The following is a 25,677-nucleotide window of genomic DNA, read 5'->3' as shown; positions in this document are numbered from 1 at the left end:
CCCAGCGCCCCGGGATGGGGCGGGCGCGGCGGAGCTGCGGGGGCCGGCCCGGGGGAGGCGGGGGGGTCCCGGGCCGGGGCGGGGGCGCAGGCAGGACCTCCTCCTCCCCTCCCTTTCCCCTCCCCTCCCCCGGCCGCTCCCCTCCTCCTTCCCCTCCCGCCGAGGGCAGCCGGCGCCGGCCCGTCCCGTCCCGGGCTCGGTGGGCTCGGCCGCGCTGCCCCCTCCGCATGCGGGGGTCCCGGGTGGGCGGCAGCCCCGGCCCCCCCCGCCCCGCCATGGCCCGGCTCTCGGTCAAGGAGCACCTGGACGGGATCCTCTCCGACTTCGAAGGTGCGGCCCCCCCGCGGGGACCCCCATTCGGGGCTGGGTGCCGTGGGAGGAACGGGGGATGTCCCCGGGGGGGGACGCTGCTGCCCGGGCGTCTTGGGGGCCGAGGGTGCCCCTCAAGGGCTGAGCATCGTGGGGGGCTGCGCTTCCCCCGCCCGGAGGCTGATTTTGGGGGCGATGCTGCTGGCTGGGCTTTTTGGGGAGGCTGGGGTGCCCCCGGGGGGGAGCATCGGGCCCTGGGGTTCGGTCCGGAGCTTTTGCTGCTGCCGGGATGGAGATCTTGGGGTGGGCTGAGCACGGTGGGGGCCGCGCTCCGCACAGGGGGCTGGGATTGGGGGGGATGCTGAGCTGGGCATCTTGGGGGGCCTGGGGGCTCCCCGAGGTCTCAGCGCCGTAGGGGGCTGCGCTCCCCTCCGGGGGCTGGGTATTGGGGGCGGGGGGTGATGCCCCCGGGGGCTGCACATCGCGGGGACACGGGGTGACCCCAGGCCTGAGCATCGAGTGGGGCTGCTGTGCCCCCCAGCCCGGGAGATGCAGGGGTGCTCTCGGGGGGCGCGGCTGCGGGGCGGGCAAGGGGGCGACCGAGGCTGCAGGGAGCGGGGGAAGCTGTGGGACCCCCCCGAGCCCGCGGTGTCCCCGTGCGCGCTCCCCGCGTGTGCGCGCTCTACCCCGGGCCGGGGGCTGCAGGGGGGGCCGGGGCCGGGCCGGGGGCGGGAGGCGAAACCCGACCCCGGGGCTGCTGCTGCCCTCGCCGGGGAGGAATGTGTGCACCTACCCCGGGCACCTTAACCCCCCCGCTGCCGGCTGACACTCCTCAGCCCCCGCCAAACCCCCACATCCCCCCGCCATCCCCTCAAGCCCCCGCTGAACCTCCTGCCGCCACTCCTTTACCTGCCACCATCCCCCGGGCATCCTGCCACCCCTCTAAACCTCCTGCCACCCCCCCTTTGCCCTCTGCCACCCTCCAGGCGCCTGCCACCCCCACCTTGCCCTGCATCCTCTCGTTGCTCCCCCCTGCCATCACTCCGGACAGCTGGATGGGGCTGGGTCAGGAGCCAGAGGCAGGTTTGGGGTGAAAGGAGGCATTTTGGGCGGTAACAAAGCACAGACATGGATGTGGGGAGGGGGTCGCCGCCCCGTGACCCCGTGGCCCCCGGCAGCCCGGCCGGTGGGGCAGGGCTGGACCGGCCGCGGAATTACCCGCCCTGGGGAGAGCGGTGATCGGCAGCGCCCACAGCCCGGCCTCTGACCCCTGCCCTGCCCCGGGCACGGGGGCACCGGGGGAGGGGACAGGGACGGACCCTCGGCACCCCGCTGCCGCCGGCACCGCGGCTGAGGAGGAGGAGGGTGAGGGCGGGCTGGTGCCAGCGGGTGGGTGCCGGGACAGGCTGGCACACGCGGAGAGGATGAAGGGGCGCAGCGCGGGCCGCCCCCACGGAGCCCCCCGGGGGGAAGCAGCCGCTTGGCAGCGAGGGCGAGGGAGGCTCCGGGGGGAGCCTGGGCCCCCCGCGCTCTCCCGGCTGCCGGCACCGTGCGGAGCCCCGCAGGCAGCGCCGGCAGCAGCTCCTGGGGAGCCTCCTGCGGGGCTGGGGGAAAGGAGGGAGCGGCTGCACCGCGGGGGCTTCACGGGGGTCACCCCGCTGGGGTCGGTCCCATATCCTGTGCCAGCCGGAGCGGGGGCAGCAGGAGCTTTGCACCGGGCCCGGCGCTGCGGTACCCCGGGGAGCCGAGGGGCCCGCGGGGGGCGCGTTGGCACCCGGGGCTGTGCCGTGGGCTCGTGGCTGCTGCGAAACCGCGTGGGAGACGCTGCAGCGGCCACCAGAACGGGATGTGACAGTCCCCGAGCGTGGTGATGGCGCTGGCCCTCCTGCCATCAGCGGGCTCCAGGGTTAAGGCCCGGGAAAGGGCAGGAATCCTCCCCGGCTGCCGGGATGGATGCAGGGGGAGAGGGGAGAGGGTCAGGCGGGGATCCGGTTACTCGGCCGGATCCCTTTCAGGGGGAATAAAGCGGGCAGTGTGCTGCGAGGGGAGCCGGCGGCACCGGCCAGATCAACCGGGGAACAATGATAAAACCCTCGGGGACAGCGCCGCAGGGCTGGGGAGGAGCTGGCGCCGGGCTGGGGTCCTCGGTGGGACGGGATCATAACCAGGGGCACCTCTGGGTGATGGGGGACACACATGGGGCAGGGCAGGGGACGGGTGCCATCGGGGACCACTCTGGTGCCACTATCTCTCTCTCTGTCCCCAGCGCTCAAGAAGTCGTTTGAGGCAGAGGATGGGGACGAGACAGCCGGCTCCTTGCTGTCCTCGGGCGAGGGCCGCCAGCCGCTGCAGCCCGGCCACCCGCCCCGCCTGGGCAGCGGCACCGGCCCCAGCCCGGTGCCCAGTCCCGTGCTGCGGACGCGGCTCGGCACCGGCCTGGCCACCGGCCGAGCCCACGGCACCGGCGGCACCGGCATCGCCCGCGCCGCCTCCTTCCAGACCCGCCAGGCCTTGGCCACGGGGCCGGGCAGCGACGGGGAGAGCCAGCGCAGCTCGTCCTCCAGCCTGGAGAGCCCCGCGCCCACCGGGCCCCCCCAGCCACCGGGCAGCCCCCCGGCCGCCGGCCCCGGCTTGAAGAAGGTCCCGTCCCACGGCAGCGTCTTCCCGGTGGAGCTGGATCATCCCCTCCGCGGGGCCACCGCCAGCCGCGGCTCCCTGCCGGCGCTGGACCTGCACATCGCCGAGGAACCGGGCCTGGGGACGCCGTGGGGCACCCAGAGCTCCGCAGCCCAGCCTCGCACCCACCAGCCTTCCTCCTCATCCTCCTCCTCCGCCCGGCCCCCATACGATGGCACAGAGACAGCCCCGGGGCTGCCCCCGCTCCCCGAGGGGCCGGGGGGATGGGACATGGCTCCCCGCACGGTGTCCCGGCCGCAGCGGAGGGTCACCCTCGGCGCCAGCCCCACCCCGTCCCGCCGGGCCCCTGCTCAGCCCTGGGGACAGGGAGAGGCAGCCCCGGCCGAGGCGAGGGCAGAGGGGCGGCCGCCACCGCCAGCCCCCCAGCCCGCCACCTTCAGGCTGGTGTCGCAGCCGCAGACGGTGCAAGTGAGCTCCCAGCCCGCCTTCCCGGGGGCGCCGGTGCTGCTGCCGGCCCCGGGCACCCCCCCAAGCGCCGGGCAGATGGCACCGCGGGGACCCTGCGTGGTGGCAGCGGCTCCCGGCGAGGCTGCGGACGGCAGCGGGACAGCGGTGACGCCAGAGCACGGTAGGACTCGTTCTCGTCCCCGTCCCTCTTTCCGTCGGGCCCCCGTCGGCGGGCGCAGCGCTGCCAAAACCCCGCACGAGCCGATGCCGGGGAGAGCGTGGAGTGACAGCGACTCTGGGGACAGGCGCCCCGCCAGCTCGCTGCTCCCCCGTGCCGGGGCCCGCGGGGCGCGCTGGCTGTGGGAGGCCGAAGGAGCCGAGCGCGGAGCTGGCAGCGCTCCCGGCCCGCCCGTCCCCGCGGTGCCTGGCGAGCCGCCCGCACCGCCCCGGCGCTGGTTGCTCTCCCGGCGCGGGAGACAGGTCGGGACACATGTGCCCCATCGGCCGGCCCCGCGCGTGCCGCCTATCGCCGCGATCTTGTCCCGCGTCCAGCGCTTTCTTCCCCTCTCATCCCTCCTGGCTCGGCACGGGGCTGGATCCCGTTCCTCCCTCCCCGTGGGGCGCGGGAGGTGGCGGGGGGCCAAGGTGCGCCGGGGCGTGCTCGGCGTGCGCCCGGTGCCGCGGGGAACGGTGCCGTGCCCTCGGCTCCCGCCGTGCCGGGGTGGGCGCTGCCAGGCCCGTGCCCGTCCCCAGGCTCGGGGAAGGGGTAGCCGAGTGTCCCCCTTCCCGGCGGCTGCTCCAGGAGGGCCGGAGGGCGCCGGCGTGGCCGGGAGAGGACCGCCGCCGCCGCTGCTCCCTGGCTGGGCGCTCGGGGCTCTTTGCCCGTCTCGCTGCGCTGTCGCGGAGCCGCCGTGGCCGGGCCCTAAGTACTGACGCGGCGAAGGCATCCATACATCTGCTCCGGGCCGCGCTGAATCATCCCCCAGCTACGCCCGTGGCCCTGCTGCCCAGCCAGCCCGGCTGCCCGCGGCTCCCCGGGCCGGGGATGGGGCTGGGGACAGCCCGGGTCACGGGGACACGGGGGAACAGAGCTCGAGGCTGAGCCAGGTGAAGGGGACACTGAGGGACAGTGCTCAGGGCTGAGACAGGTGATGGGGACAAGGATGCGGTGCTCAGGGCTGAGTCAGGAGTGATGGGGACACAAAGGGACAGCAGTCGGGGCAGCGCCAAGGTGACCGGGACATGGGGACACAGTACTGGGGGCCAAGCGGAGCTGGTGGGGGCACAAAGGGAAAGTGCTCAGGGCTAAGAGGAGGTGACAGGGACACGGTGCTCAGGACCAAGCCGTGGTGATGCAGATGTGCTCAGGTCTGAGCTGGGGTCACGGGGACACGGGCGCTTGGGACCAAGCCAGAGTCACAGGGAGACAAGGGACAGTGCTCAGGGCTGTGACAGGGACACGGTGCTCAAGAGCAAGCTGGGGTGACAGGGAAATGGGGACATGCAGCTCGGGATGGAGCCGGGGTGATGAGGGGACAGTGCTCAGGACAGAGCCGTGTTGGTGGCCGGCAGCCGAGCATGGCGTGCCCAGGCTGGGGGGACACATGAGCCAGCGGGCAGTGGGTGGCACCGGCTGCCCTGCAGATGGCCCGGGACTGGCAGGGGGCTGGCAGACACTGCTCGGGCACAGCGTTTTCTCTGCCAGGAAGAGGTGGGAACGCGCCGTTTCCTCTGCCGGGAGGCCACCCCGGCCCCCAGCCGCTGACACCCGTGGGTGGCCTCGGGGCACCGTGGCACGGTGGGTCCCACACCCTGCAGGAGGAAGCTCCCAGTGAGCCGCCGGCCGCCGCATTTCACTTCCACGCCGGGTCGCCCACGCAGGGCCCGAGGCAAGGAGGAGGAGGAGCGGAGGAGGAGCCGTGGGCAGCAGCCGCCCTCTGCCTTGCACCCCAGGAGCCATTTGGCCCCGGTGACCAGCTCTCGGCGGCAGCAGCCCCGGCTCCGGCCGGCTCGCCCAGGTAGGGATGGCGTGGTGGCAGCGGGCAGGGCGGTGTGCGGGCACAGGGTGCTGCCACCGGGGCTGGGTGACTTGTCCCCTGTCCCCAGCAGCGCTGCAGGCGCAGGGTTTCGCTCGATGGTTCACTTCTGCTTCTGCTCACCAATAGTCCCCAGCCACCCCAGCCCCGTCCCGTGGCTCCCACGGCCAGACGGACGGGCTGGCTCCGAGTCTGGCTGCAGATGGGGACTGTCACCACTGTCCCCTTAGGTCGTGTGTGGCACTGGGAGAGGCACTGGTGTTTCTGGGTCAGATCAGCTGGGCAGGTAGAGCTGTGGTGTGGCCGGGGCAGTGGGTGCATGCCCAAAACCTCCATCCCTTTGCCAGAGGGTCAGCTCCCTTGTGCTGGACCCAGAGCCAGGCTCTCCCCATCCCGTGCCCGGCTGCTCGGTTTGGAGCAGTGGTGAGCAGCCGGACAGGGAACTCCTGTCCCAGCTCATCCTCTCCCAGCACCCTCCACCCTTCAAGCTTTATTACAGGCTTCCCGGGGAACTGGCCAATTAACCCTGCATCGGTAATTAAATCCATGGAGGAGACCACGGACCTGGGATTACTTGTCCCTGTCTGGAAAACAAGAGTATCCATGATGAGTCCTGGAACAGGTCTGGCTGCAGGAGCCATTTGCCCCGGGGCTCCGCGGGGATGCCAAAGAGCTTCCACGTGGCCACCCGGCTGCTGGCCACTACCCGCGGGGCTTTTTGGCAGTGAGGGCAGGGACACGGGGGGCTCCGGACGCGTGGGGGAGGCAGCGGTGGGTGCGGCTCCCAGTGCCACCCCGGACGTACCCTCTGGCTGTGGCTGTCTCCTTGGTGCTGCCCCTGGCAGGATGCAGGGCAGTGGCTGAGCCCCTGCGTGGAGGCTGCAGCCTGGGGACCACCCCGGGGAGCTGGGGGGAGCCAAATCTCGCCTGCTCCCTGCCTGCAGTGCCCAGCCACCCTGGATATCCCACCTGTTCCCTGCCTGCAGTGCCCAGCCACCCTGGATATCCCGCCTGTTCCCTGCCTGCAGTGCCCAGCCACCCTGGATATCCCGCCTGCTCCCTGCCTGCAGTGCCCAGCCACCCTGGATATCCCGCCTGCTCCCTGCCTGCAGTGCCCAGCCACCCTGGATATCCCGCCTGCTCCCTGCCTGCAGTGCCCAGCCACCCTGGTTGGCTTCAGCGGCTGCACCACTTGGTTCTGGATCTGTCCTGGCAACTGCCAAGGCTGGCAGGGACTGGAAGGGAGGCCAGGGCGGGGGTGCGGGGGGGTCGATGCCTCCCGGGGAGGACGGCTGCAGTAATTGTCGGGGTCCTCTCCCTGACAGGGACTTCTCGCCCCACGTCGCTGCCAGCCTGTGGAACACCCTGTTGGGAAGGTCGGTGCTGGGTGGGTGGATCCCGGCCGGAGTGGGCATCCTGCCCTCCCCCAGCCCCCCAGCCGGGTGTCACCGCTGTCACCAGGAAATCCGCGGCTGTTTCACCACTTCCGAGGAACATCCCGACCCAGGGGGCGCAGGGGCAGCTGGGACATGCGACAGTGCTGTCCCCAAGCCTGCCTTCACTCTGGCACCCAGTGGGCGCAGGGTGCCGGGTGGCTCCCACGCCGGGATGCCGTTGCCATGGCAATGGGGGTGTTCATCTCTATCATCTCCTGGCACCCCGGGCTGGCTCAGGCCGGCCCCTGCCCACATGTCCCTTTTTCCCGGCTGCGTGGCACACGGACGCGGGCTCAGCAGGTCCCTCACAGCCTGGGCCATCGCAAGCTGCCGCTCCAGCCTCGCCGGTGCCAAGCGCCGCCTGGCACATACGGGGGAGGCTGCGGCGTGGGGGGACGCAAGCGCCGTGGGGCACTGCGGCAGTGGGGCGGGTGGCAGGGCCACCACCCCTCGTCCTACCCTGCCGTGCCGGGGCCAGGCACAGGGGCAGCTGGGGAGGGCGGGGGGCACAGTGCAGGGTGGTCCCCGGTGCCCGTGAGTGCCAGTGGGGATCGTAGCCACGGCCAAGCACTCCCGCTCCCATTCAGGGCCACCGCGGCCTCTCACGGGGTGATGGGGGCAAAGCGAGGGCTGGGGGTGTCCTGTGCCGTGGGAGGGGTCCCCATCCGTGCTGGCCCGGCTGGGAGGCCGAGCAGTGCCATGCGCTGGGAGGGCACAGCCCTCCCCACCCACCAGTCAATCGGCAAACTGGGCGCAGGGGCTCGGCTGTGGTGAGGAGGGGGCTGCGGGGGGCGGGCATTGCCATGCTGGTCATGCGTGGGAGCCGCAGCCTCGGCGGAGCCGGGCTGGTGCCAGCCGGGAGCTGGCGGAGGGAAGGGGCCGGGCTGCGGCGCCGCCGGGAATGGGGACGCGGATGGCGCCCCGGGGACCCCCCCGGCCGTAGCGGGGCGCTGAGCGAGGGCACCGCGGCGCCGAGGTAGGAGCCGAACAATGGCCGTGCTGGGAAGCAGGAGGAGGAGAAGGAAGAAAGGGATTTGGGGCTGCCGCACAAAGGGCTGGGGCGGGCACGCGGCTCCGGTGGCCGCCGGTGTGGGGCACGCTCCGGGCACCGTCCCCCGGGCGAACCCCACGGGTCCCTCGGGGCTCGGGGTTGTGCCGGGTTGTGCGCTGCACCCCCGGCGCCCGCGATGCCCAATGCCAGGGTGCAACGTGGGTGCGCTGTGGGGTGGCGCGTCCTGCCCTGGGGCCGCAGCCCCCGGGGGTGCCGGGGCCGCCGGGCGCGGGTGGCCGCGGGGCCGGGCAAAGGCGCCGGGCAAAGGCGCCGGCCGTGACCGCGGTGCCCGATGATCGCAGGGCAACCGGTGGCATCGTGGGGTCCGGTGGCACGACCACCCCAAAGATGCCCCTGGCACCTCCTCGGACCCCTCGGCGCGGCGGGGGGTGGCGTGCCCCCGTTGCCATGCCGAGCCTCCCCGGCTCCCAGGAATGCGCCGGGGCTGCGCGCCCGCCGGCACGGCCGCTGCTGGGGCAACGCTGCCGGCGCAGGGGTGGGCACCGAGGGGTGGGCACCCGGGGGTCCAGGCTCACCCCCTTTGCCCACCCCGCGGTGCAGGGAGCAGCCTGGAGCCCGAGGAGAGCAGCATGGAGCCGCCGGCCGTGCCGGAGGAGGAGGAGGAGGAGGAGGAGGAGGGGGCGGTGCCCCTCTCCATGGCGCCCGGCCCCGTGGGCTGCCAGCTCTTTGGATACGTGGGAATCGAAGCTGTGCTCGACCAGATGAAAATCAAAACCATGAAGACAGGCTTTGAGTTCAACATCATGGTTGTGGGTGAGCGCTGGGCGTGGGGTTTGCTCCTGGGTAGGGTGGGAATACTGGCTCCGACTCCACCGTGCCAGGGGAAATCATGCTTTTAAAGAATTTTAAGGAAATTTAAGTGGTTTTAACTGATTTAAGTAGCAAACAATTGAAAATGAGTAATATCCCATACCACATAGCATAGTAATGCTGAAAGGTGAGCTCATCCCAGCCTCTCAGATGCTCCCAAATGGATGTTGAGAGGCTGTCACCATGGGGAATAAATTTGTTTGGAAGATAAACCAGACTAGCCCAATCTGGGATGCCCCCAGATGTGTACCAGGGGTTATGACCTTGGGAACAAATATGTTTCTGGGATAAAATGGACTATCCCAACATCTGGGATGCTCCCAAGTGGATACCAAGGGGTTATTGCCTTGGGGAAGAAATTTATTTGGGGATAAACCAGAGGTATCCCAAACTCTGGGCTGCTCCCAGGTGGATATCAAGATGTTACTGCCCTGGGGGACAAACCAGAGCTGCCGGTGTCCCCTCAGGGCAGAGTGGGCTGGGGAAGTCCACAATGGTGAACACCCTCTTCAAGTCCAAGGTGAGCCGCAAATCCTCGCAGCCCGGCCAGGAGGAACGCATTCCCAAAACAGTGCAACTCCAGTCCATCACCCATGGTAAGGTCACCACCTCGGGATCGGGTCCCACCAGCCCTTGGGAGAAGCAGGGGACTGGGCTGGGGGTGTGAAGCTCCCTTCACAGCCTCAAAACATCTCCCATGCCTGGTGCCCTGCTTTTCCCCAATGTTTCTTCCCCCCCGACCCACCTCTGCCCCACAGTCATCGAGGAGAAGGGGGTGAAGATGAAGCTGACGGTGACCGACACACCAGGGTTTGGGGACCAGATCAACAATGAGAACTGGTAGGACACAATGGAGTGCAGGAACCCAGCTCGGTGGGTGGCAGTTTGGGGTAGGGGTTGAGCTCAGGTGCTGTCTCTCAACTCCTCATCCTCAGCTGGGACCCCATCATCAAATACATCAACGAGCAGTACGAGAGATACCTGCGGGAGGAGATCCTCATCACCCGCAAGAGGAAGATCCCGGACACCCGCGTCCATGGATGCGTCTACTTTGTGCCCCCGACAGGTCACTGGTGAGCCCCCTCTCACAGTACCCACAGGTGATGGGGTGGTTGTGCCACCCTGGGATGATGGTGGTGGGAACACCCTGAGGTGATGGTGGTGGAGTCTGGGGTGATAACCCCACCCTGAGGTGATGGTGGTGGAGGCACCTCAGGGTGACTCTGGAGTGGTAGTGGTGTGGTGACCCTGTGGTGACAGTGGCGGGGTGGTCACTGTGGGGTGGTTGTGCCACCCTGGGATGATGGTGACCCCAGGGTGACAGAGATAGGGTATCAACCTGGGGTGGTAGTGGGGAAGGTCCCTTAGGGTGATAGTGCTGGGGTCACCTCAGAGTGACCCTGGCGTGGTAGTGGTGGGGTCACCCCCAGTGACAGAGGTGGGGACACCCTGGCGTGACGGTGGCCCTTGTCAGGCTGCGCCCGCTGGACCTGGAGTTCATGCGGCGGCTCAGCAAGATCGTCAACGTGGTGCCGGTGATCGCCAAAGCTGACACGCTCACTCTGGAGGAACGGGCAGAGTTCAAGCAGCGGGTGAGGACGGGTCCCCAGGGGGCTCCCAGGCCGCCCCATGTCCCCCGCAGCCCCAGCTCAAGCCCTGTGCCCCGCAGATCCAGGAGGACCTCAAGACCCACGCTATCAGCGTGTACCCGCAGGAGGACTTCGACCAGGACCCCGAAGACCGGGCCCTGAACGACAGGATTCGTGTGAGTGCCGGGGTGCTGGGATGGAGGGGCCAGCCCCTGGGAAGCGGGGTGGGGGACAGGGACCCTGGGGACTCCCAGGGACAGCACCTGGGATGAGCACAGCCTCTCTGCTGACAGGAGAAGATTCCTTTCGCCGTGGTGGGGGCAGACCAGGAGCACCAGGTGAACGGCAAGCGGGTGCTGGGCCGCAAGACCAAGTGGGGCATCATCGAAGGTGAGCAGAGCCCCTCACACCCCCAGCCCCTGCAGGTGCAGGGAGCAGCACCCACGGTGTGTCCTTGCCGGGGCGGGTGCCGAGCCATGGCAGGTGGCACGGAGCTGTGCTGTGCTCTGGTGGTACCCAGAGTGTGCCAGGATGCACTGCCCGGGCATCCCAGTGCCACCGAGCTCTCCTGCCAACCCTGCCCCTCTGCCTTGCTTTGCAGTGGAGAACCCAGCGCACTGCGAGTTCCCCCTCCTGCGGGACCTGCTGATCCGGTAAGCAGGGGACAGGGTAGGGAGTGCTGGAATCCCACGGGGCGACAGCAGGGTGGGGGGACACTGACATGATGCCCTTCCTCCCCCTGCCACCCTGGGCAGGTCACATCTGCAGGACCTGAAGGACATCACCCACAACGTCCACTACGAGAGTTACCGCGTGCGGCGGCTGAACGAGAGCAACCGGCCGGGGCTGAGCCCCCTCAATGGGCTGCCCGGCAAGGGCGAGGCCAGCAGCCACCTCTGAGCCACCCTGTGCCCCCCAGACCACCACTGGACCCCATGGCAGTGCCCACCCCTGCCCACCATGGCTGTGCCAGGAACCTGCCTGGGGTGAAGAGCCCCCCCAAGAGTGCCCAGCTGCCCTGACATGGGTCCCTCATCCCCAAGCTCTGCCATGGGCACAGACCCCCTGGACCCTGTGTGACATTAAAGGTTAATCCAGAGCCTTCAACCTTCACCCTTCTGCTGGACTCCCAACTTTTGATGTGCCACCCCTGTCCTGTGCTACTCCGGCTGCTGTGGTCCCCCAGGCACGCTGGGGAAGTGGAGGTGCTGCCTATGGGGTGTGACCAGGGTGCAGATGCCCTCCCCATGGCCACCTCACCCGCCCTGCCCAGCGAGGCAGCTGGCACAGCTGGACTTTGAGCCGCTTATCAGGTGGTGGAGGTGCCGGGAGGGGAACGGAGGTGCCAAAGGGGTGTGGAGATGTTGCCTGCAAGGGTGTGAAGGGGCTACACCCAGCCGTGGCACCCCCCTGCCAGGGGCGCCATATGGGTGCAGCCCCTAAACCCCTCGGGGGACCCAGTGGGTGCTGCCCCGCTGGCTGCCAAGCCCTGGTACCTGTCAAGGTGTCGGGGTGCCCCCCCCCGGTACTCTAGGGGTGCATGAAAGGCCCTTTTGTACCTCCTGTCGTGGGCAGGGCAGGAGCTCGCTGCCAGGACGGTGGCACATGGCGGCTTCCTGCCCGCCCTGGCCCCACCGCCGGGCTCGCCGTCCCCGCCCTTTGCCCAGCCCCGCGTTAATGATCCACCCGCCGCCGTGGCCGCCAGCCCCAGCAGCCGCCGGCGTGGTGGCAGCGGCAGCAGAGCCGGGGGTCCTTGGCACGGGCGGCTCGGGGGGCTGGTGGCTCCCTGCCCAGCGGCCAGAGAAGAGCGGCTGCGGGCAGCGCCCACTGCCCGGCGCGGCGCGGGCAGAGCGGCCGCACCATGGCCACGGTGAACCTGCGCGCCCTCACCTCCTGGGTGGGCATCGCGCGGCTCCTCGCCGTCGTGCTGTCCTGCCTCACCTTCAGCTTGGTGGCCTCCACCGGGCACTTTGAGGGTCCCTACGGGACGTGGTGCATGTTCACCTGGTGCTTCTGCTTCGCCGTAACGCTGCTGGTGCTGCTGCTGGAGCTGCTGGAGCTCTACCCGCTGCTGCCGCTCTCCTGGGATGACTTCACCTCGGCTTTCTCCATGCTGGCCGCTCTGATGGTCTTCACCTCCTCGGTGGTCTTCCCTGCCACCTTCATCAGCAGCCCCTGCAGCGGCAGCCTGTGTGCCCGGCAGGCCGTGGCCACCGCCGCCTCCTGCCTCTGCTTCCTCGCCTACGCCGTCGAGGTGTCGCTGACCCGCGCCAAGCCCGGGGACATCAGCAGCTTCCTCTCCACCGTGCCTGGGCTCCTCAAGGTCTTCGAAGCCTATGTGGCTTGCCTGATCTTCTCCTTGCTGGATGAATACAATAGGGAATCTGGCCTGATGTGGTGCGTGGCCGTCTACTCCATCTGCTTCATCTTCACCCTCCTCATCATCATCTTCACCATCGGCCGCTGCCTCACCTACATTCCCTGCCCGCTGGAGAAGGTGCTGGTGGGCTACAACTTCCTGGCCCTGCTGATGTACCTCACTGCCATCGTCCTGTGGCCCCTCTACAGCTTCCGGGGACGGAGCCGCCCGGATCCCTGCCACACGGACTGCTGGTGGAACAAGCACCTGGGGGTCACCTTCCTCACCATCTTCAACCTCATCGCCTACTTGGTGGACCTGGTCTACTCCACCAGGATGGTGTTTTTCAGGGCGCCTCCATAAGGGCTCGGGGCGGGGCTCGGGGCGGCTGGTGCGGCGGGCGGCGGTGCGGGGCTGCGGGCGGAGCTGAGGAAGGGGCCGGATGCCTCGGAGAGCTCCTTGTCCCCGTGCTGGAGCAGAGAGCCAGGGGGTGACCCAGGGGTGCGCTCAGCCCGAGACCCCAGGGCTGCACAGACGGGGGGGGCTGGAGAGGCCACGAGGGGCTCCCGAAACCCCGGAGCTTGAGGGGGCTTTGGGATTAAATTGGGTCATTTTTCACTTGTTTCTGCCTCCTCTTTCTTCCCCTTCCCAACCTTCTGCAGGATCCCTGCTGGGGGGTAAAAAACTGGGGGGCACCATTGGCACTGGGAGCCGTGGGTGACTTTGGGGGGCACCAGCAGCACTGTGGGGGCACCAGGCTCCAGAAAACCCTTCCTACTCCTTGTTGACTCGGCACTGGAGTGAAGCAGGGCATGACCAGGATAAGCCCAACCCGGATGCCTTTTTCTTGGCACCTCCACAGAGCCCTGCCAAACAGGTTCAGGAGGAATGCAGCTGTTGGGGGGGCTGAGAGCCCACTAGGTACTTGTCACCAGCATGGCCGGGTCCTTGTCACCACCACGGTTACCCCAGTGGGAGCCCTGCTGGCTTTGGTCCCAGCCATGAAGGCCGGAGTACCCCTTTGGGGAATGCTGTGGTGTCCCCTCCCTGGGGGGAAATGGGGAGGGGGGTGGCTGCCACCCAGTGCCACCAGAGCTGGGGGTGCTGACACACACCACGGGGGACAGTGACACCACAGGGTGGTGTGTGGGAAGAAGGCAGCGGTGCAGAGCAGGCAGGGAAGGTGTGCCTGCAGGCAGAGCTCCTGGCACTGCTCTCCCGGATGTGGGATGGGTGCCCGTGGGGCACCCTGGCAGGTTTTGGGGCCACTGTCCCCACGCTGCTCCTTCTGCCACTGCTTGTCCTGGCCACAGCCTGGGGCCATCCCTGCTGCCTTGGGGCTGCCAGGGCCGTGTCGGGGCCCATCACCACTGCCCTGGGGCTCACAGGGTGACACAAAGTCGGGTCCCCACAACCAGGAGGTGGCACAGACTGGCAATCACAAAAGAACCCACAGGTGCCCCAGTGCCTGGGCAGGTGGGACTTCTGTGGCCAGTGCCAGGGCCACTGCAGCCCTGGGTCCCAGCAGTGCCAGTGATGGCAGCACCACAGGTGGCCTGGGGGGTGTCCCCTTTGCCCGATCCCTGTCCCCACAGTGGCCATCATGCTGGCACTGATGGGCCACTTCCCTGCACCCCAGGCAGGGGGGCTGGAGGGAACAGCAGAGTTTTGGGAAGAAATATCAGGAAAATTACAGTGGCGAGGCACAGCCCAGTACAACAATGCCCAGGATGATGGAAATTCGCAGAGGAAGGAGGACGGGAGGCGCAGAGAGTGACAGCGGTGTCACTGGTGATGAGCTGTGCTGGTAACCTGGGGCTGTGGGTGGCACGTGGGCAGTGCCAGCACGTGGGGTGTGGTGAGGCTGGGGGGACAGGCCAGGCTGGCAGCGGGGTGCAGGTGAGTGGCTGGAGGGGCTGTGGGGGTTCCCGGGAGGGGGGCACAGCCCAGGAGCCCCACGGGGCATCTCCCAGCTGGGGCACACGGCGGTGCTGGGGGTCGCTGGAGGGACCCGAGAGCTGGTGGGCGCGGGAAGCCCCAGCGCCGGTCTGTGCCGTGCCGGGGTGCCCCGGTGCCGGTCTGTGCCGTGCCAGAGGAGCCCTGGTGCCGGAGGGGCCGCGGTGCCGGTGTCGCTGCCGGTGCGGTGCCGTTGCCGGTGCGATGCGGTGCCGGTCCAGGTGCGGTGCCGGTGCGGTGCCGGTGCATTCCTCCCCCTAGGGGTCGGTGTGCCGCGGCGCGGGAGGCGGTGCGGGGGGCGGCTCGCTCCTGCGCACGGCCCGGGACGGCCGGGGCACGGCGGCGGCGGCGGCGGTGGGAGCGGGCACCGCCGCGGGCCGGTGAGTGCGGGCAGCGGGGGGCGGCGGGGCCCGGCCCGGGGGGGACGCGGCCGCGCGCAGCGGTGGGGAAGGGGCGGCTGAGCCCGGCCGGGGGGCTCCTCCTTTTCCACCCGGCGGGGGCCGGTCTGAGCTGCCGGGATGGGGAGGGGAATGCCGTGCCCTGCAGCGTTCCGGTGAGTCCCCGCGGTGTCCCCTCCCGTTTGCCGGGGCCGTCTCTGCCCGCGGTATTGGGGTTCCTGCACCTGGCACCAGCACCCAGCCCTGTGCCCCGTCAGCAAGGTGTCCCTGCGTCCCCCAGGGATGCCCTTCTAGCCTCAAATGGCTTTGTGGCCCCAGGGACACTCCTGTGTCCTCCGATGCCCCCAAAGATGCCCTTGTGTCCCGCTATGACCCTGTACCCACAGGGATGTCCCTGTGTCCCCAGCTGGACAAGTGGCCTCCAGACAAAATCCCATGTGAGCCCCCATCTGCCCTTCCAAGGCCTGACCCCCTATCCATGGTGACTTTCAGGAGGGCCCACATCCCCTCCCTTCTCTGTGGGGCTCGGGGCACATCCAGGTGCCCCCTGAGCTGTCCTGGTACTCACTCCGAGCATCCCCAGCCCTGGGAGTGTGACAGCCTGGCAGTGCCATGGGTGTGGTGGGTGCTGGGGGGCAGCCCCAGGGTGGGTGCTGGCTGGGACAGGTACTGGGAGAAGCCTCCGGGAAGGGGATCCAACTCCTGCCCAGGGAAGGGATGTCCTCCATCAGGGACACGATCCTCTGCTCCTGGGAGCACCCCTCAGGACAGGACGGTGTGGGTGTCCAGAGGTGCTTCCCCAGGAGCATCGGGCAAGTCTGACCCCATCCTCATGTCCCTGCAACCCTCTTGCCACACTGGCCACCACAGCTGGGTGGGGACGTGGCACCCCGAAGGGGCGGCACCCTATTTTGGGGGGACACGTGTGCTCCAAGGGGACGCGTTTGTCTGCCTGGCAGGGAAGGGGTTAAGGCCGGCGGGGTTTTGGGGTGCCGGGGTGTCCCCAGCTGGGTACACCCAGGCTGCTCCTCGCACGGGTGACCTCACGCCACTGCCATGGCAACGGCTCGTGAAGTCACCGGGAGCGGGGCGGCTGCCTCGAGCTGGGGGTGCTGGGGCGGGGCGCGTCCCCCCCGCCCGCTGCCCGCGGCCCCAGCATGAGCCGTGTCCCCGGCAGCGCCCACGCCTCCGCCTGACCCCCGTCCTGCCCGCCGTGCCCGTGTCACCGTGCCCGAGGTGTCACCATGCTCGTCAAGGAGTACCGCATCTGCATGCCGCTCACCACCGAGGAGGTGCGCGGGGCCGCGCGGGGCGGCAGCGGGCACGGACGCGCCGGGGGAGGGCTGGGTGCGGGTCTCATAGCCAGGGGAGCGGTTCCTGCCCCGGAAGGGACGCGGCGAGCCCTTTGCTGTCTCCTCGTGGCACGGCTGGTGGCAGGGATGGGATGGGCTCGGCATGTTCCGTGCCAGGGCCGAGCCGTGCTTTGGGGCGCGGGTGGGGGGACAGCCCGTCCCTGGGCACGGCGACCTCGGGGCACAGAGCCCCACGGCAGCACCGGGGCACAGCGGGACCAGGGGATGGACCAGCACGGGGAGGGCACCGGGGGTTTGAGTGTCCGTGGCATGACAGGGACCGTAAACTCCATCTCTGCTCCGGCAGGGAGCCTGAATGGCACCGGCAAACAGCGCTGCAGCTGGCAGCACCCCTGGGCTAAGGTCTCTCCCCGGTGCCTACGTTTTGGGGAGTAGTGCCCACCCTGGGCAGTGCCATCCCTCCTTGGAGGCACCTGGGGAAGGTTTTCATTTAGGCAGAGCAGGGTGGTAAAATCCTGCTGGCGATTGCCGTGGTGGATGGGATCTTCAGCAGAACAGTCCAACCCTCATTGCACAGCTGCATCACCAAGCACACATCTACACCCCCATGGTTACATGCCTGACACAGACACATCCAGATATATCCTATAGATAATATCATACAGACATTTCTCCCTGGCTCCCAGGTGGTTTGCCAAGCAGAAAACCTCCAGGAATTCTGCAAGGCACTGGGAGAGCAGGATCCAGCCCTTGCCTGGGAGCTGGGACAGCCTAGGGACACGGGAGGTCACACAGGGTGCCCCAGGACCCCCCTGCCCGCTGCACGGCTCAGGCTCTGCCACCTCTTGCTCCGTGCCTCAGTTTCCCCTCTGGGCAGTGAGGCTCAGCCCCCAGGCAGTGCCGGGCGGTCACCGGGGCCGGTGGCGCTGAGGGCGGGCTCTGTGCTTGCAGTACCGCGTGGGGCAGCTCTACACCATCAGCAAGCACAGCCACCAGGAGAGCGAGAAGGGCGAGGGCGTGGAGGTGGTGAAGAACGAGCCCCACGAGGACCCGGTGCACGGCCCCGGGCAGTTCACTGAGAAGCGAGTCCACCTCTCCAGGTGAGCCTGTGATGGCTGCTGGGGGGCACTGCGGGGGGGCGGGCATGGGCAGGCAGCGGGTGGCCCCAGCTCTTCCTCCAAAATTCCTGAGGAACCTCCTTCCTGGGTCCTGGACATGCTGCAGAGTGGCTGGTTCCCAGCATTACCCCCATTATTTCCTGGGCTCCCTCCATCATTTCCCGGGGGGCCCTCATCTCCTGGGGTGCATTGATCTTGGGGGGCTGCACCCATCTCCTGGGCTGCACTGATCTTGGGGGGCTGCACCCATCTCCTGGGGTGCACTGATCTTGGGGGGGCTGCACTGATCTTGGGGGGCTGCACCCATCTCCCAGGCACTCACCCATCTTCAAGGGCTTTGTGTGTGTGTCTCCCCAGGTCCTGAGGTGCACCCATCTTTGGGGTGTGCATCCAATTTTGGGAGCTGCCCTTATCTCTCGGGGTGTACCCATCTCCTGGGGTGCTCTGAGCTTGGGGGGCTGCACCCATCTGCTAGGGTGCACTTGTCTTCAGGGGCTGCACCCATCTTTGGGAGCCATGTCCCAGGGTGCACACATCCTAGGGGTTCACCCTCTCTCTGGGGGGCTGCCCTCTTCTCATGGGGTGCACCCACCCCAGGACATGCACCCACCTCGCAGGGGTGCACCCCCCCTCTCTGGGGGGCACTGACCTGTGGGCGCTGCTGGGTGCCTGATCTGGGGCTGGGCAATGCCCTGGCCCTGGGGGTGTCACCGTGGGGCAGTGGCTGGCCCCCAGCAGCACTGTCCCCATGTCCCCTCAGCTGCCTGCGGACACGGGCTGCTCCCCACCAGGAGCTGCTGGTGTGAGACGGGTTATTTTTAGCTGCAGCACTCACGATTCCCCTCTGGCCTGAAATTTATTTATAACACCTGAAAATTAATCAAAACCCACCTCCCAACTCCCCAGGGGGCCCGATCCTGCCGGGGTGCTGGGAGGGGACAGGAGCACCCAGAGGGCTTGGCCCTGGGGAGGCGCAGGGGTCCTGGGGAAGGGGTGAGGGTCCAGGATGGAGGGTGGGTGTTTCCTGGGGAGGGGGGGTCAGGGTGCCTGGGGAGGAGGTGGGGAACCTGAGGGGCACTGGGGTGGAGATGAGTTGGCACAGATCCCTGGGGGGTCCTGGTGTACAGATGAAGGTGCTGGGGAGGTGGCAGGGGTCTCTGGTGGGGGAATGCTGGGGCACTGGGGAGGGTCTCGGGGAAGTAACAGGGGTCCCTGAGGGTGTTGTGAGGCGCAGGTGAGGGTCCAGGGCTGTAAATGGGGGTCCTGGGGAGGTAATAGGGCTCCTTGAGAGTGTCCTGAGGTGCAGGTGAGGGTCCTTGGAGGCATCCTGGAGTGGAGATGAGGGTGAACGGCAAGGAGCTGGGGCAGGGGTGAGGGTCCTGGGGAGGTGACAGGGGTCCCTGGGAGTGTCCTGAGGTGCACATGACAGTGTTGGAGATGGAGGTGCTGGGGAGGTGGCAGTGGCTCCTGGGAGAGGTGCTGGGATGCAGATGAGGGTCCTGAGGTGCAGGTGAGGGTCCCTGGGGTGGAAGTGAGTGTGCCACGTAGCAGGTGGGGTTCCTGGGGTGGGAATGGGGGTCCCAGAGCCAGGCTGTGCTTGGCAGTGCAGGGCTGGGTGGCACCAGCCATGTCCTGTGCTGAGGGAGTCCCCTGACACGGTGCCCACAGCAAACTGCCAAGCTGGGCACGGGCAGTGACCCCCCGCATCTTCTACATCACCGAGAAGGCCTGGAACTACTACCCCTACACCATCACGGGTGAGCCCCAGGCAGGGCGTGGGACGGGCACCCCTGGGCACCCTGTCACTGCCCACTGCTGGGGGGGCTACAGGAGCTGCCCCCGGTCTCACTGCTCCCTCTCTCCTCTGTGATATCACCTGGTGATGCCACCCTGTGATGCCAATGTGCCATGGTGTCCCTGCAGAGTACACGGTAAGGAGCTGGCATGGGATGACCTGTCCCCTCCCCCAGCAGGTGGCTGGGAACGGGGTGCTGAGGGGGCATTTTTGGGGGTGGGTGTCCTTTGGGACAGACATCCTTTAGGGGTGGGCATCCCTCAGGGAGGGTGTCCCTTGGGGCTCAGATTTCTCTGGGGGTGGGAATCCCCTGGAGAGGGTGTCCTTGTGACTGGGTGTTCCTTGAGGATGACCATCCTTGGAGGTGGGTGTCCCTCAGGGTTGGGTGTCCTTTGGAAGGGTGTCCCTCAGGATCAGAGTCCCTGGACTGCACATCTTTTGGGGATGGGCATCCTTGGGTGTGGGGTATCCCTCGGGGTGGGGTGTCCCTCAGGGTGGGCATCCCTGGGAGTGGTGTCCCTCGGGGAGCAGCTGACAGCCACTCCCTGCAGTGCTCCTTCCTGCCCAAGTTCTCCATCTACATCGAGACCAAGTACGAGGACAACTGCGGGGACAGCGAGAATGTGAGTGAGCAGTGCAGCTGAGAGCTGGCAAACTCATCACCTCATGACTTGTGGTCCGTGTCACTCATCCTCCCTCCCATCCCTAGATCTTCCACAGTGACAAAATCCTGGGCGACCACGAGGTCTCTTTCCTGGACATCGCCTTCGATGAGATCCCTGAGCGCTACTACCGCAGCCTGGAGGTACCAGGGCTGGGGCCAAGGGAGCTCCCTGGAGCCACCCCCTTGGAGCCACCCCCTTGTCTCCTGTCCCGAGGGGGGACTCATGACCCTGATGTTCCCCATCTCCCCAGGACCCCCGTTTCTTCAGCTCGGCCAAGACGGGCCGGGGGCCGCTGCGGGAGGGCTGGCGCCAGCACACCAAGCCCATCATGTGCTCCTACAAACTGGTGAGCGTCAAGTTTGAGGTGTGGGGGGCTGCAGACACGGGTGGAGCAGTTCGTGCACAAGGTGAGGGGGCTCTCAAGGGGGGTTGGGGGGCACTGGGGAGGCAGTGACAGGGTGCTGACCCCCGTGGTGTTGCAGGTGATCCGGGACATCCTGCTGATCGGGCACCGGCAGGCTTTCGCCTGGGTGGACGAGTGGTGCGGTGAGTCTGTGGGGGCACACGGTGGGGAGGGGGGCACACGGTGCCCGTGGAGGGAGGGGCTGCAGGTCAGACTGCTGATGCCACTGACCCCACCACAGCTCCTGCTCTTCCTCTGCCTGCACTGCTGCCTGCACTGCTGCCTGCACTGCCTGCACTGCCTGTGTTGCCTGCACTGCCTGCATTGCCTGTGCTGCCTGCACTGGCTGCATTGCCTGTGCTGCCTGCATTGCCTGTGCTGCCTGCCCTGCCTGCCCTGCCTGCACTGCCTGTGCTTCCAGCTCACCCCTGCCTGCACCCCCGCACGCTGCACACCCCCCTGCACCCCTCAGGGAGAACGCGCAGAGGGGTCCCATTACCCTGCCTGTGCTGCCTGCACCCCCATTCTGGCAGGGACACGCGCTGCAGGCGACTGTCATGTGCGGGCACGGGGATGGGAGCCCCAGGTTTAGTGACAGCTGGCAGCGGGTGCCAGGCCATGCCGGTGAGTGGCTCTCTGCCTTCTAGACATGTCCCTGGAAGAGGTCCGGGCCTTCGAGACTCAGATGCAAGTGGCCACAAACCAAAAGCTGGGGAGCCAGCACCCCTAAGCCCCTCTGCTTGCCGGGGACAGACACCCCGGACTCCACCTTGCTGCCTGGGGGTGGGTGCAGGCAGGGGGGCTTGTGCCCCCCCTGCACCCCGCGGTGGAGCATCCCCCCTCCCGGCTGCCCTCCCTGTGTGTCCCCTGCCTGCATTGCCTGCGTCGCCTGCCCATCCCTTCCCGTCTGCTGGCTGGGCTGGCGCTGGAGTTGGGGAGCTGGCTTTGCTGCCCAGCATCCCCTTCCCTGCCCGTCCTCCTGTCCCCTTCCTGTCCCCCAGCTCGGTGGGGAGCCGGGGCGCGGGGCGCAGGCTGCCCGGGATGAGGGGGTGCCGGAGGCGGCCGTGCCGAGCGGCCCCAAGCCCGGCTGTGCTCGGCAGGGATGACGATGGAGGAGGTGCGGCGCTACGAGCAGGAGACGCAGGAGGCCACCAACGAGCTCATCGGCCTGGTGGCACCGGCCATCTCCGTCAGCGAGGTGGGGCAGCCCACGGCCACGCACTCGGCCCCTGCCAGCGCCCCCTCCACTCCCCTCAGCGACGAGGCCCCCGAGTTCCTGGCTCCCCCCAAGACTCGCCCGCGGAAGAAGTCGGCGCCGGAGACCCTGACGCTGCCCGCGCTGCGGGAACGCGCTGGCGCCGAGTGACGCCGGCAGTGCCACTCCGTGCTGGACTGTGCCAGCTCTGCCGCCCACCCTGCCCCCCCCGACACGCGAAGAGCCCAGGGAGGGACCCGGACCCGCTGCCAGGGCGCTGGCAGCCCTGGAGTGCGCTGGCCTCCCTGAGCCACCGTGGGTGCCCACGCGGTTCACTGCCACCACTGCCATGCCAGACCCGCTGGCTGCACCGGGAGGGGACGCCAGGCCAGCGCGGGTCCCCGGCAGCGTCGGGCGGTGCCGCGGGAGCTGCTTCCCTCGACTCCACCCGCCCTGCTGTCCGCACGGGCCACCGAGGCTGGCGAGCAGTGGGGAGGTGCCAGCTGGTGGCCGAGCTGGTGGCCGGTGCCAGGCTGGAGCAGTGCCCTGCAGGGTAGGCACCAGCGTGGGGGCTCGGTGAGGGTGACAGCGACAGCCAAGCGCTGGGCTGGGGCTCCCCACCGGACCCCAAGGGGCTGCACAGTCCTGTGCACGGCTGGTCCCGCAGTCAGGGTCCCCTTCGCTGTCCCTCCAGTGGCCGTGGCTGCTCGAGGGGGGCTGGGGTGGGCTCAGCCCCTCATTTTCTTTAGGAAAACAAAGGCCTTTTTGGAAATAAAGCTCGAGACATGGCAGCTGGTTGCTGATAGTGATTTATTTGGTGCTGTGGAAGGGCGCCATGCCTGCGCTGGGGTGCTGCATCCCCCAGGCCTCCATGTGTGCAGTGAGGCATTTCTGGATCGCTGATCCCAGGATGGGGTCCTGGACGGGCAGCGAGGCCCTGGGGGTTGGGTGGTCAGGGCAGGCAGGAATCAGCCCAGCCCCGGGGCAATGGCCGCAGACGCAGCAGCAGCACTGGGCTCTCTTCCCTGCCAGTCATCATCATCCTCCAGCTCCTCAGCCCCCGGCACAGCCTCTGCTCCCAGCAGGGCGATGTAGTGGGAGCTGCAGTAGACGGGCGGCTTGTTGGGGCTCGAGTAGACCTGCTCGGGCCGCAGTGAGGCAAAGGGGTTGCTGGCATAACCCACGATGTGCATCTCGAGCTCCACAAGGATCTGCAGGGAGGCCTTCAGCTCCTGCTCACTGCCAGAAGAGAGCACAGGCACGGTGACCGGGTGTCTGTGCCGGCCCACCGGGGCTGTGGGTGGGGCTGTGCTCACCTGTACACGGTGAAGAGCACGGGCAGGCGATAGTCCCGCAGCAGCAGCAGGGTGGGCAGCCAGCCTGCCAGCAGGTCTGGGCAGGCATGGAAACCTGTGGGGACACAGCCAAGAAGGTTCCACCTCTTTCCCATCCCACCCTGGCCCCCGGGAAAGCCGGCTCCAAATGCATCCTCTCGGTGCTGGACACCCCAAGTATGCAGTGAGTTTGGCAGCCCTCAGCAAGGCGGGGTCTGGCTTCCCATCAGCATGTGGGGCATCCCAAACTCTGGGTCCTGGGCTAAGCCACAGCACCAAGACCTGAAGGGAAGGATCCGTTTCACCTGCAGGTGGGTGACACAGGCAGGGGACAGAGTGCCTGGTGGGGAGACAAGGCAGCCATGTCCCAGGGGGTCGTCCCAGCTGCCCATTGTGCCTTGGTGCAAAGCCCTGAGCACATCCCAGGCCACCTTCAGGCCCAGCCACAGGTGCTGCCAGGGTGCTCAGTGTGGTCCCTGAGCCCATGTGCCCTGTGCATGTCCCTATCTCTGCAGCAGGGTGTGAGGGTCCAACTCACCCGGGTGAAAGCCCACCACCAGGTCAGGAGGGGCAGCCAGCTTGGTCTCCACGTGGCTTTCCCAGAAGTCATGGTAGAGCCCCTTGTAGCTGCTGAGATAGACCTTTCCCCGGGGCGCCAGCGTGGTCAGGGGTGGCCTCATGATGGGTCCGTCCACCACGTCCACCCCCACCATCACCATCTCCACGCCCTGGTGCCCTGGGAACATCCGTGTCAGCTCGTCGTAGTCTGTCAGCCGCGTGTTGAGGGTCTCCACATGGGAAGCCCCCACCACGTGCACGGTGAGGGGCCTGGTGAGGGGGTCGATGCCAAAAAGCCGCAGTCCCAGGCCGATGGTGAGCGGCCGCGAGTGGAAGTCGGTGACCAGGCGCCGGATGGATTCCCGCAGCTCCATGTCCTCTGGCCGCGGCTTCCCGGCGTTGGCCCACAGCAGGGTCATGTACCGCCCGGCCATGATGGCACCCAGCTTCTCCTCCAGCTGCTCCTGCATGGAGAACCAGTCCTCCCAGCCCTTCACGTCCTGGGCAGGTTTTGTCCAGGTGTCCGTGGGAAACGGGATGTCTCCTGGGGGTCAGGAGGAGGTTGGAGGGTACGGTAGTGGTGCCACAGCCCAGGCTGCCTGTCCCACCGGTGCTGGGGGAGTGGGGCTGGAGAAGGGATACTACATCCCACCGTGGGACCTGTGCAGCCCGGGATGGGATCCCAGGGGGACATATGCCTCACCTGTGAAGATGAGCCACTCCACCAGCCGGTCCAGGGCCACCAGCTTCAGCTTCTTGCAGAATTTCTTGTGCAGTGGCCAGTTGGCACGCTGGCACGCCACGCCGCAGTAGTACACATTTTGGCACCTGGGCAGACAGGCAGAACACCCAGCCATGGGGAGGGGGAGCACAATCCAGCCCACTGAGCCTGGTTCCCTGTCACCCCCTATCAGGGCTATGACACTGTTCCTAGGGGTGCCCAGTGGCTGGAGGTGGGCACTGGGGTCAGACACCCCTCACTTCACCCCAGCCACCAGGCTGGAAGTGAGGGATGGATCCATCCCTGTGCCACCAGACCACCTCCCCACCATACCTCTTGCAACGCCGGAGGCTTTTAGGGTCCGGGAGGGCACTGGGGAGCTTCTTGCACTCAACACAAAACTTGAAGGTGTCCTCCATCTTCTGGAACATGTCAAAATACGTCCGGATGCCAAAATCGCTGCCGCTCTTCCTCCCATCCATGGCAGACCTGCAGATGTCAAAGGGTGAGCAGAATCCAGCCCGCTGCCACAACGGTGGGGCTGATATCCTCTGAGGCTGCCAAGATTTTTAGCTCCAGTCAGGAGCATCCTGGCCTGGGTAGGGACAGGGAGTCAGGCACTCTGGAGGGTCCACCCAGGAGCCCATTAGAGCTCCCCGTGGGCTGTCCTGGGAGGGTGGGATGAGCCACGGGAGCTGCTCCAGCTGCTGGGGGACACATGGGGGAGGGGGTGGGGAATAGGCACCCATGGGTGCTCACTCACTTGTAGTCCTCATAGCTCTTCATGTTGAGCTTCTGCAGGATGACGTGGGACAGCCCCGGCACGTTGCGGTCCATGGCCTGGAAGCCCAGCGAGTCCACGTCTGGAGCCCTCGCCGCTGGCTCCTCCGGGGCCTTCTTGGAGCGGCCGGTTTTAGGGGCACCGCCTGCGTTTGGCTGGGCCGGGGTGGCTGCAGGAGAGAGAGGTGCGGGCGAGGAGGCCGGTCCGGGGGTCCCGGGGTGCTGCCGGGGTCCCCCGCGCCGCCCGCCACCCCCACGGCGCCTCCCGCCCGCCATCCCGCTCCTATGCCGGCAGCGCCAGGAGATCCCGGGCAGTCCCGGCGCCCGTCCCGTCCCGTCCCGCGGCCGGGCTCAAATGTCAGCTCCCGGGAGCCGGCGGTGCAGACGGCCGCGGCCCCTCGGAATCAGATAGCGGAGCTATTCTGGGCATCCCCTCCCCGGGAACGGGCCAACCCGCTCCGGGGGTCCGGCTCCCGCCCCAAAAGCCGCGCTGGTGGCACTGGGGTGCCCCAAAACCTTGTAGCGTCTCACACTGCAAACCTGCAGGGAGCTCGGGGGGCTGCCCAAACCGCTGGGACCCCTCTGTGACCACAGGGACACAAAGCCATTGCCCCATCCCCCCGCCATAGGGACCCCACCGCAGCCCCGCCTGCGGGCACCTCCCTCCCACCGCCTCAGGGCCCCCAGCGGGGTGTGAGGGAGTGGCGGGGTGGGCACCACGGCCTGTGCCAGCCGCGGCGGAGGCC

General features: G+C 67.9%; 4 protein-coding genes across 6 annotated transcripts; 3 read left to right on the top strand and 1 right to left on the bottom strand.

Moving 5' to 3' along the window:
- Nucleotides 1-212: 212 nt before the first annotated feature.
- Nucleotides 213-11,449, top strand: SEPTIN12 (septin 12). Of its 3 annotated transcripts, XM_038151301.1 has the most exons (11): nucleotides 213-330; nucleotides 2,576-3,574; nucleotides 8,478-8,690; nucleotides 9,215-9,343; nucleotides 9,506-9,587; nucleotides 9,683-9,820; nucleotides 10,222-10,339; nucleotides 10,417-10,512; nucleotides 10,630-10,726; nucleotides 10,938-10,989; nucleotides 11,092-11,449. In XM_038151301.1, the coding sequence occupies exons 1-11, from the start codon at nucleotides 228-230 to the stop codon at nucleotides 11,234-11,236; spliced, it is 2,172 nt and encodes a 723-aa protein (XP_038007229.1). In that variant the 5' UTR covers nucleotides 213-227; the 3' UTR covers nucleotides 11,237-11,449. The 3 variants fall into 3 exon arrangements, with proteins under 3 accessions (XP_038007229.1, XP_038007231.1, XP_038007230.1); XM_038151303.1 differs by lacking the exons at nucleotides 213-330; nucleotides 2,576-3,574 and adding an exon at nucleotides 5,170-5,411; XM_038151302.1 differs by lacking the exons at nucleotides 213-330; nucleotides 2,576-3,574 and adding an exon at nucleotides 7,688-7,841.
- A 145-nt stretch (nucleotides 11,450-11,594) lies between these two features.
- On the top strand, nucleotides 11,595-13,313 carry LOC119706979 (myeloid-associated differentiation marker homolog). The gene is given in 5 exon segments (XM_038151315.1): nucleotides 11,595-11,945; nucleotides 11,947-12,058; nucleotides 12,061-12,102; nucleotides 12,105-12,177; nucleotides 12,179-13,313. Coding segments are annotated over 5 exon segments (1,176 nt in total). The 5' UTR covers nucleotides 11,595-11,876; the 3' UTR covers nucleotides 13,059-13,313.
- A 2,389-nt stretch (nucleotides 13,314-15,702) lies between these two features.
- LOC119706980 (cytoplasmic phosphatidylinositol transfer protein 1-like) lies at nucleotides 15,703-21,842 on the top strand. Its single transcript, XM_038151316.1, is given in 12 exon segments — nucleotides 15,703-16,203; nucleotides 16,205-16,291; nucleotides 16,293-16,341; nucleotides 17,314-17,462; nucleotides 19,149-19,237; nucleotides 19,404-19,411; nucleotides 19,827-19,898; nucleotides 19,985-20,080; nucleotides 20,191-20,310; nucleotides 20,312-20,347; nucleotides 20,423-20,486; nucleotides 21,444-21,842. Coding segments are annotated over 12 exon segments (1,134 nt in total). The 5' UTR covers nucleotides 15,703-16,105; the 3' UTR covers nucleotides 21,710-21,842.
- Nucleotides 21,843-22,330: 488 nt separating this feature from the next.
- Nucleotides 22,331-25,353, bottom strand: MSS51 (MSS51 mitochondrial translational activator). The gene is made up of 6 exons (XM_038151307.1): nucleotides 24,915-25,353; nucleotides 24,485-24,640; nucleotides 24,134-24,258; nucleotides 23,411-23,974; nucleotides 22,855-22,948; nucleotides 22,331-22,777 (listed from the first exon to the last, which is right to left on the bottom strand). Exons 1-6 carry the CDS (start codon nucleotides 25,205-25,207, stop codon nucleotides 22,507-22,509), a joined length of 1,503 nt encoding a protein of 500 aa, XP_038007235.1. The 5' UTR covers nucleotides 25,208-25,353; the 3' UTR covers nucleotides 22,331-22,506.
- Nucleotides 25,354-25,677: the final 324 nt, after the last annotated feature.

Source organism: Motacilla alba, chromosome 14 (genome assembly GCF_015832195.1).
Source record: "Motacilla alba alba isolate MOTALB_02 chromosome 14, Motacilla_alba_V1.0_pri, whole genome shotgun sequence".
NCBI classification, from domain to species: domain Eukaryota; kingdom Metazoa; phylum Chordata; class Aves; order Passeriformes; family Motacillidae; genus Motacilla; species Motacilla alba.
Note: the sequence above shows the minus strand (reverse complement) of the source record. Positions and strands in the feature narration are given on the sequence as shown.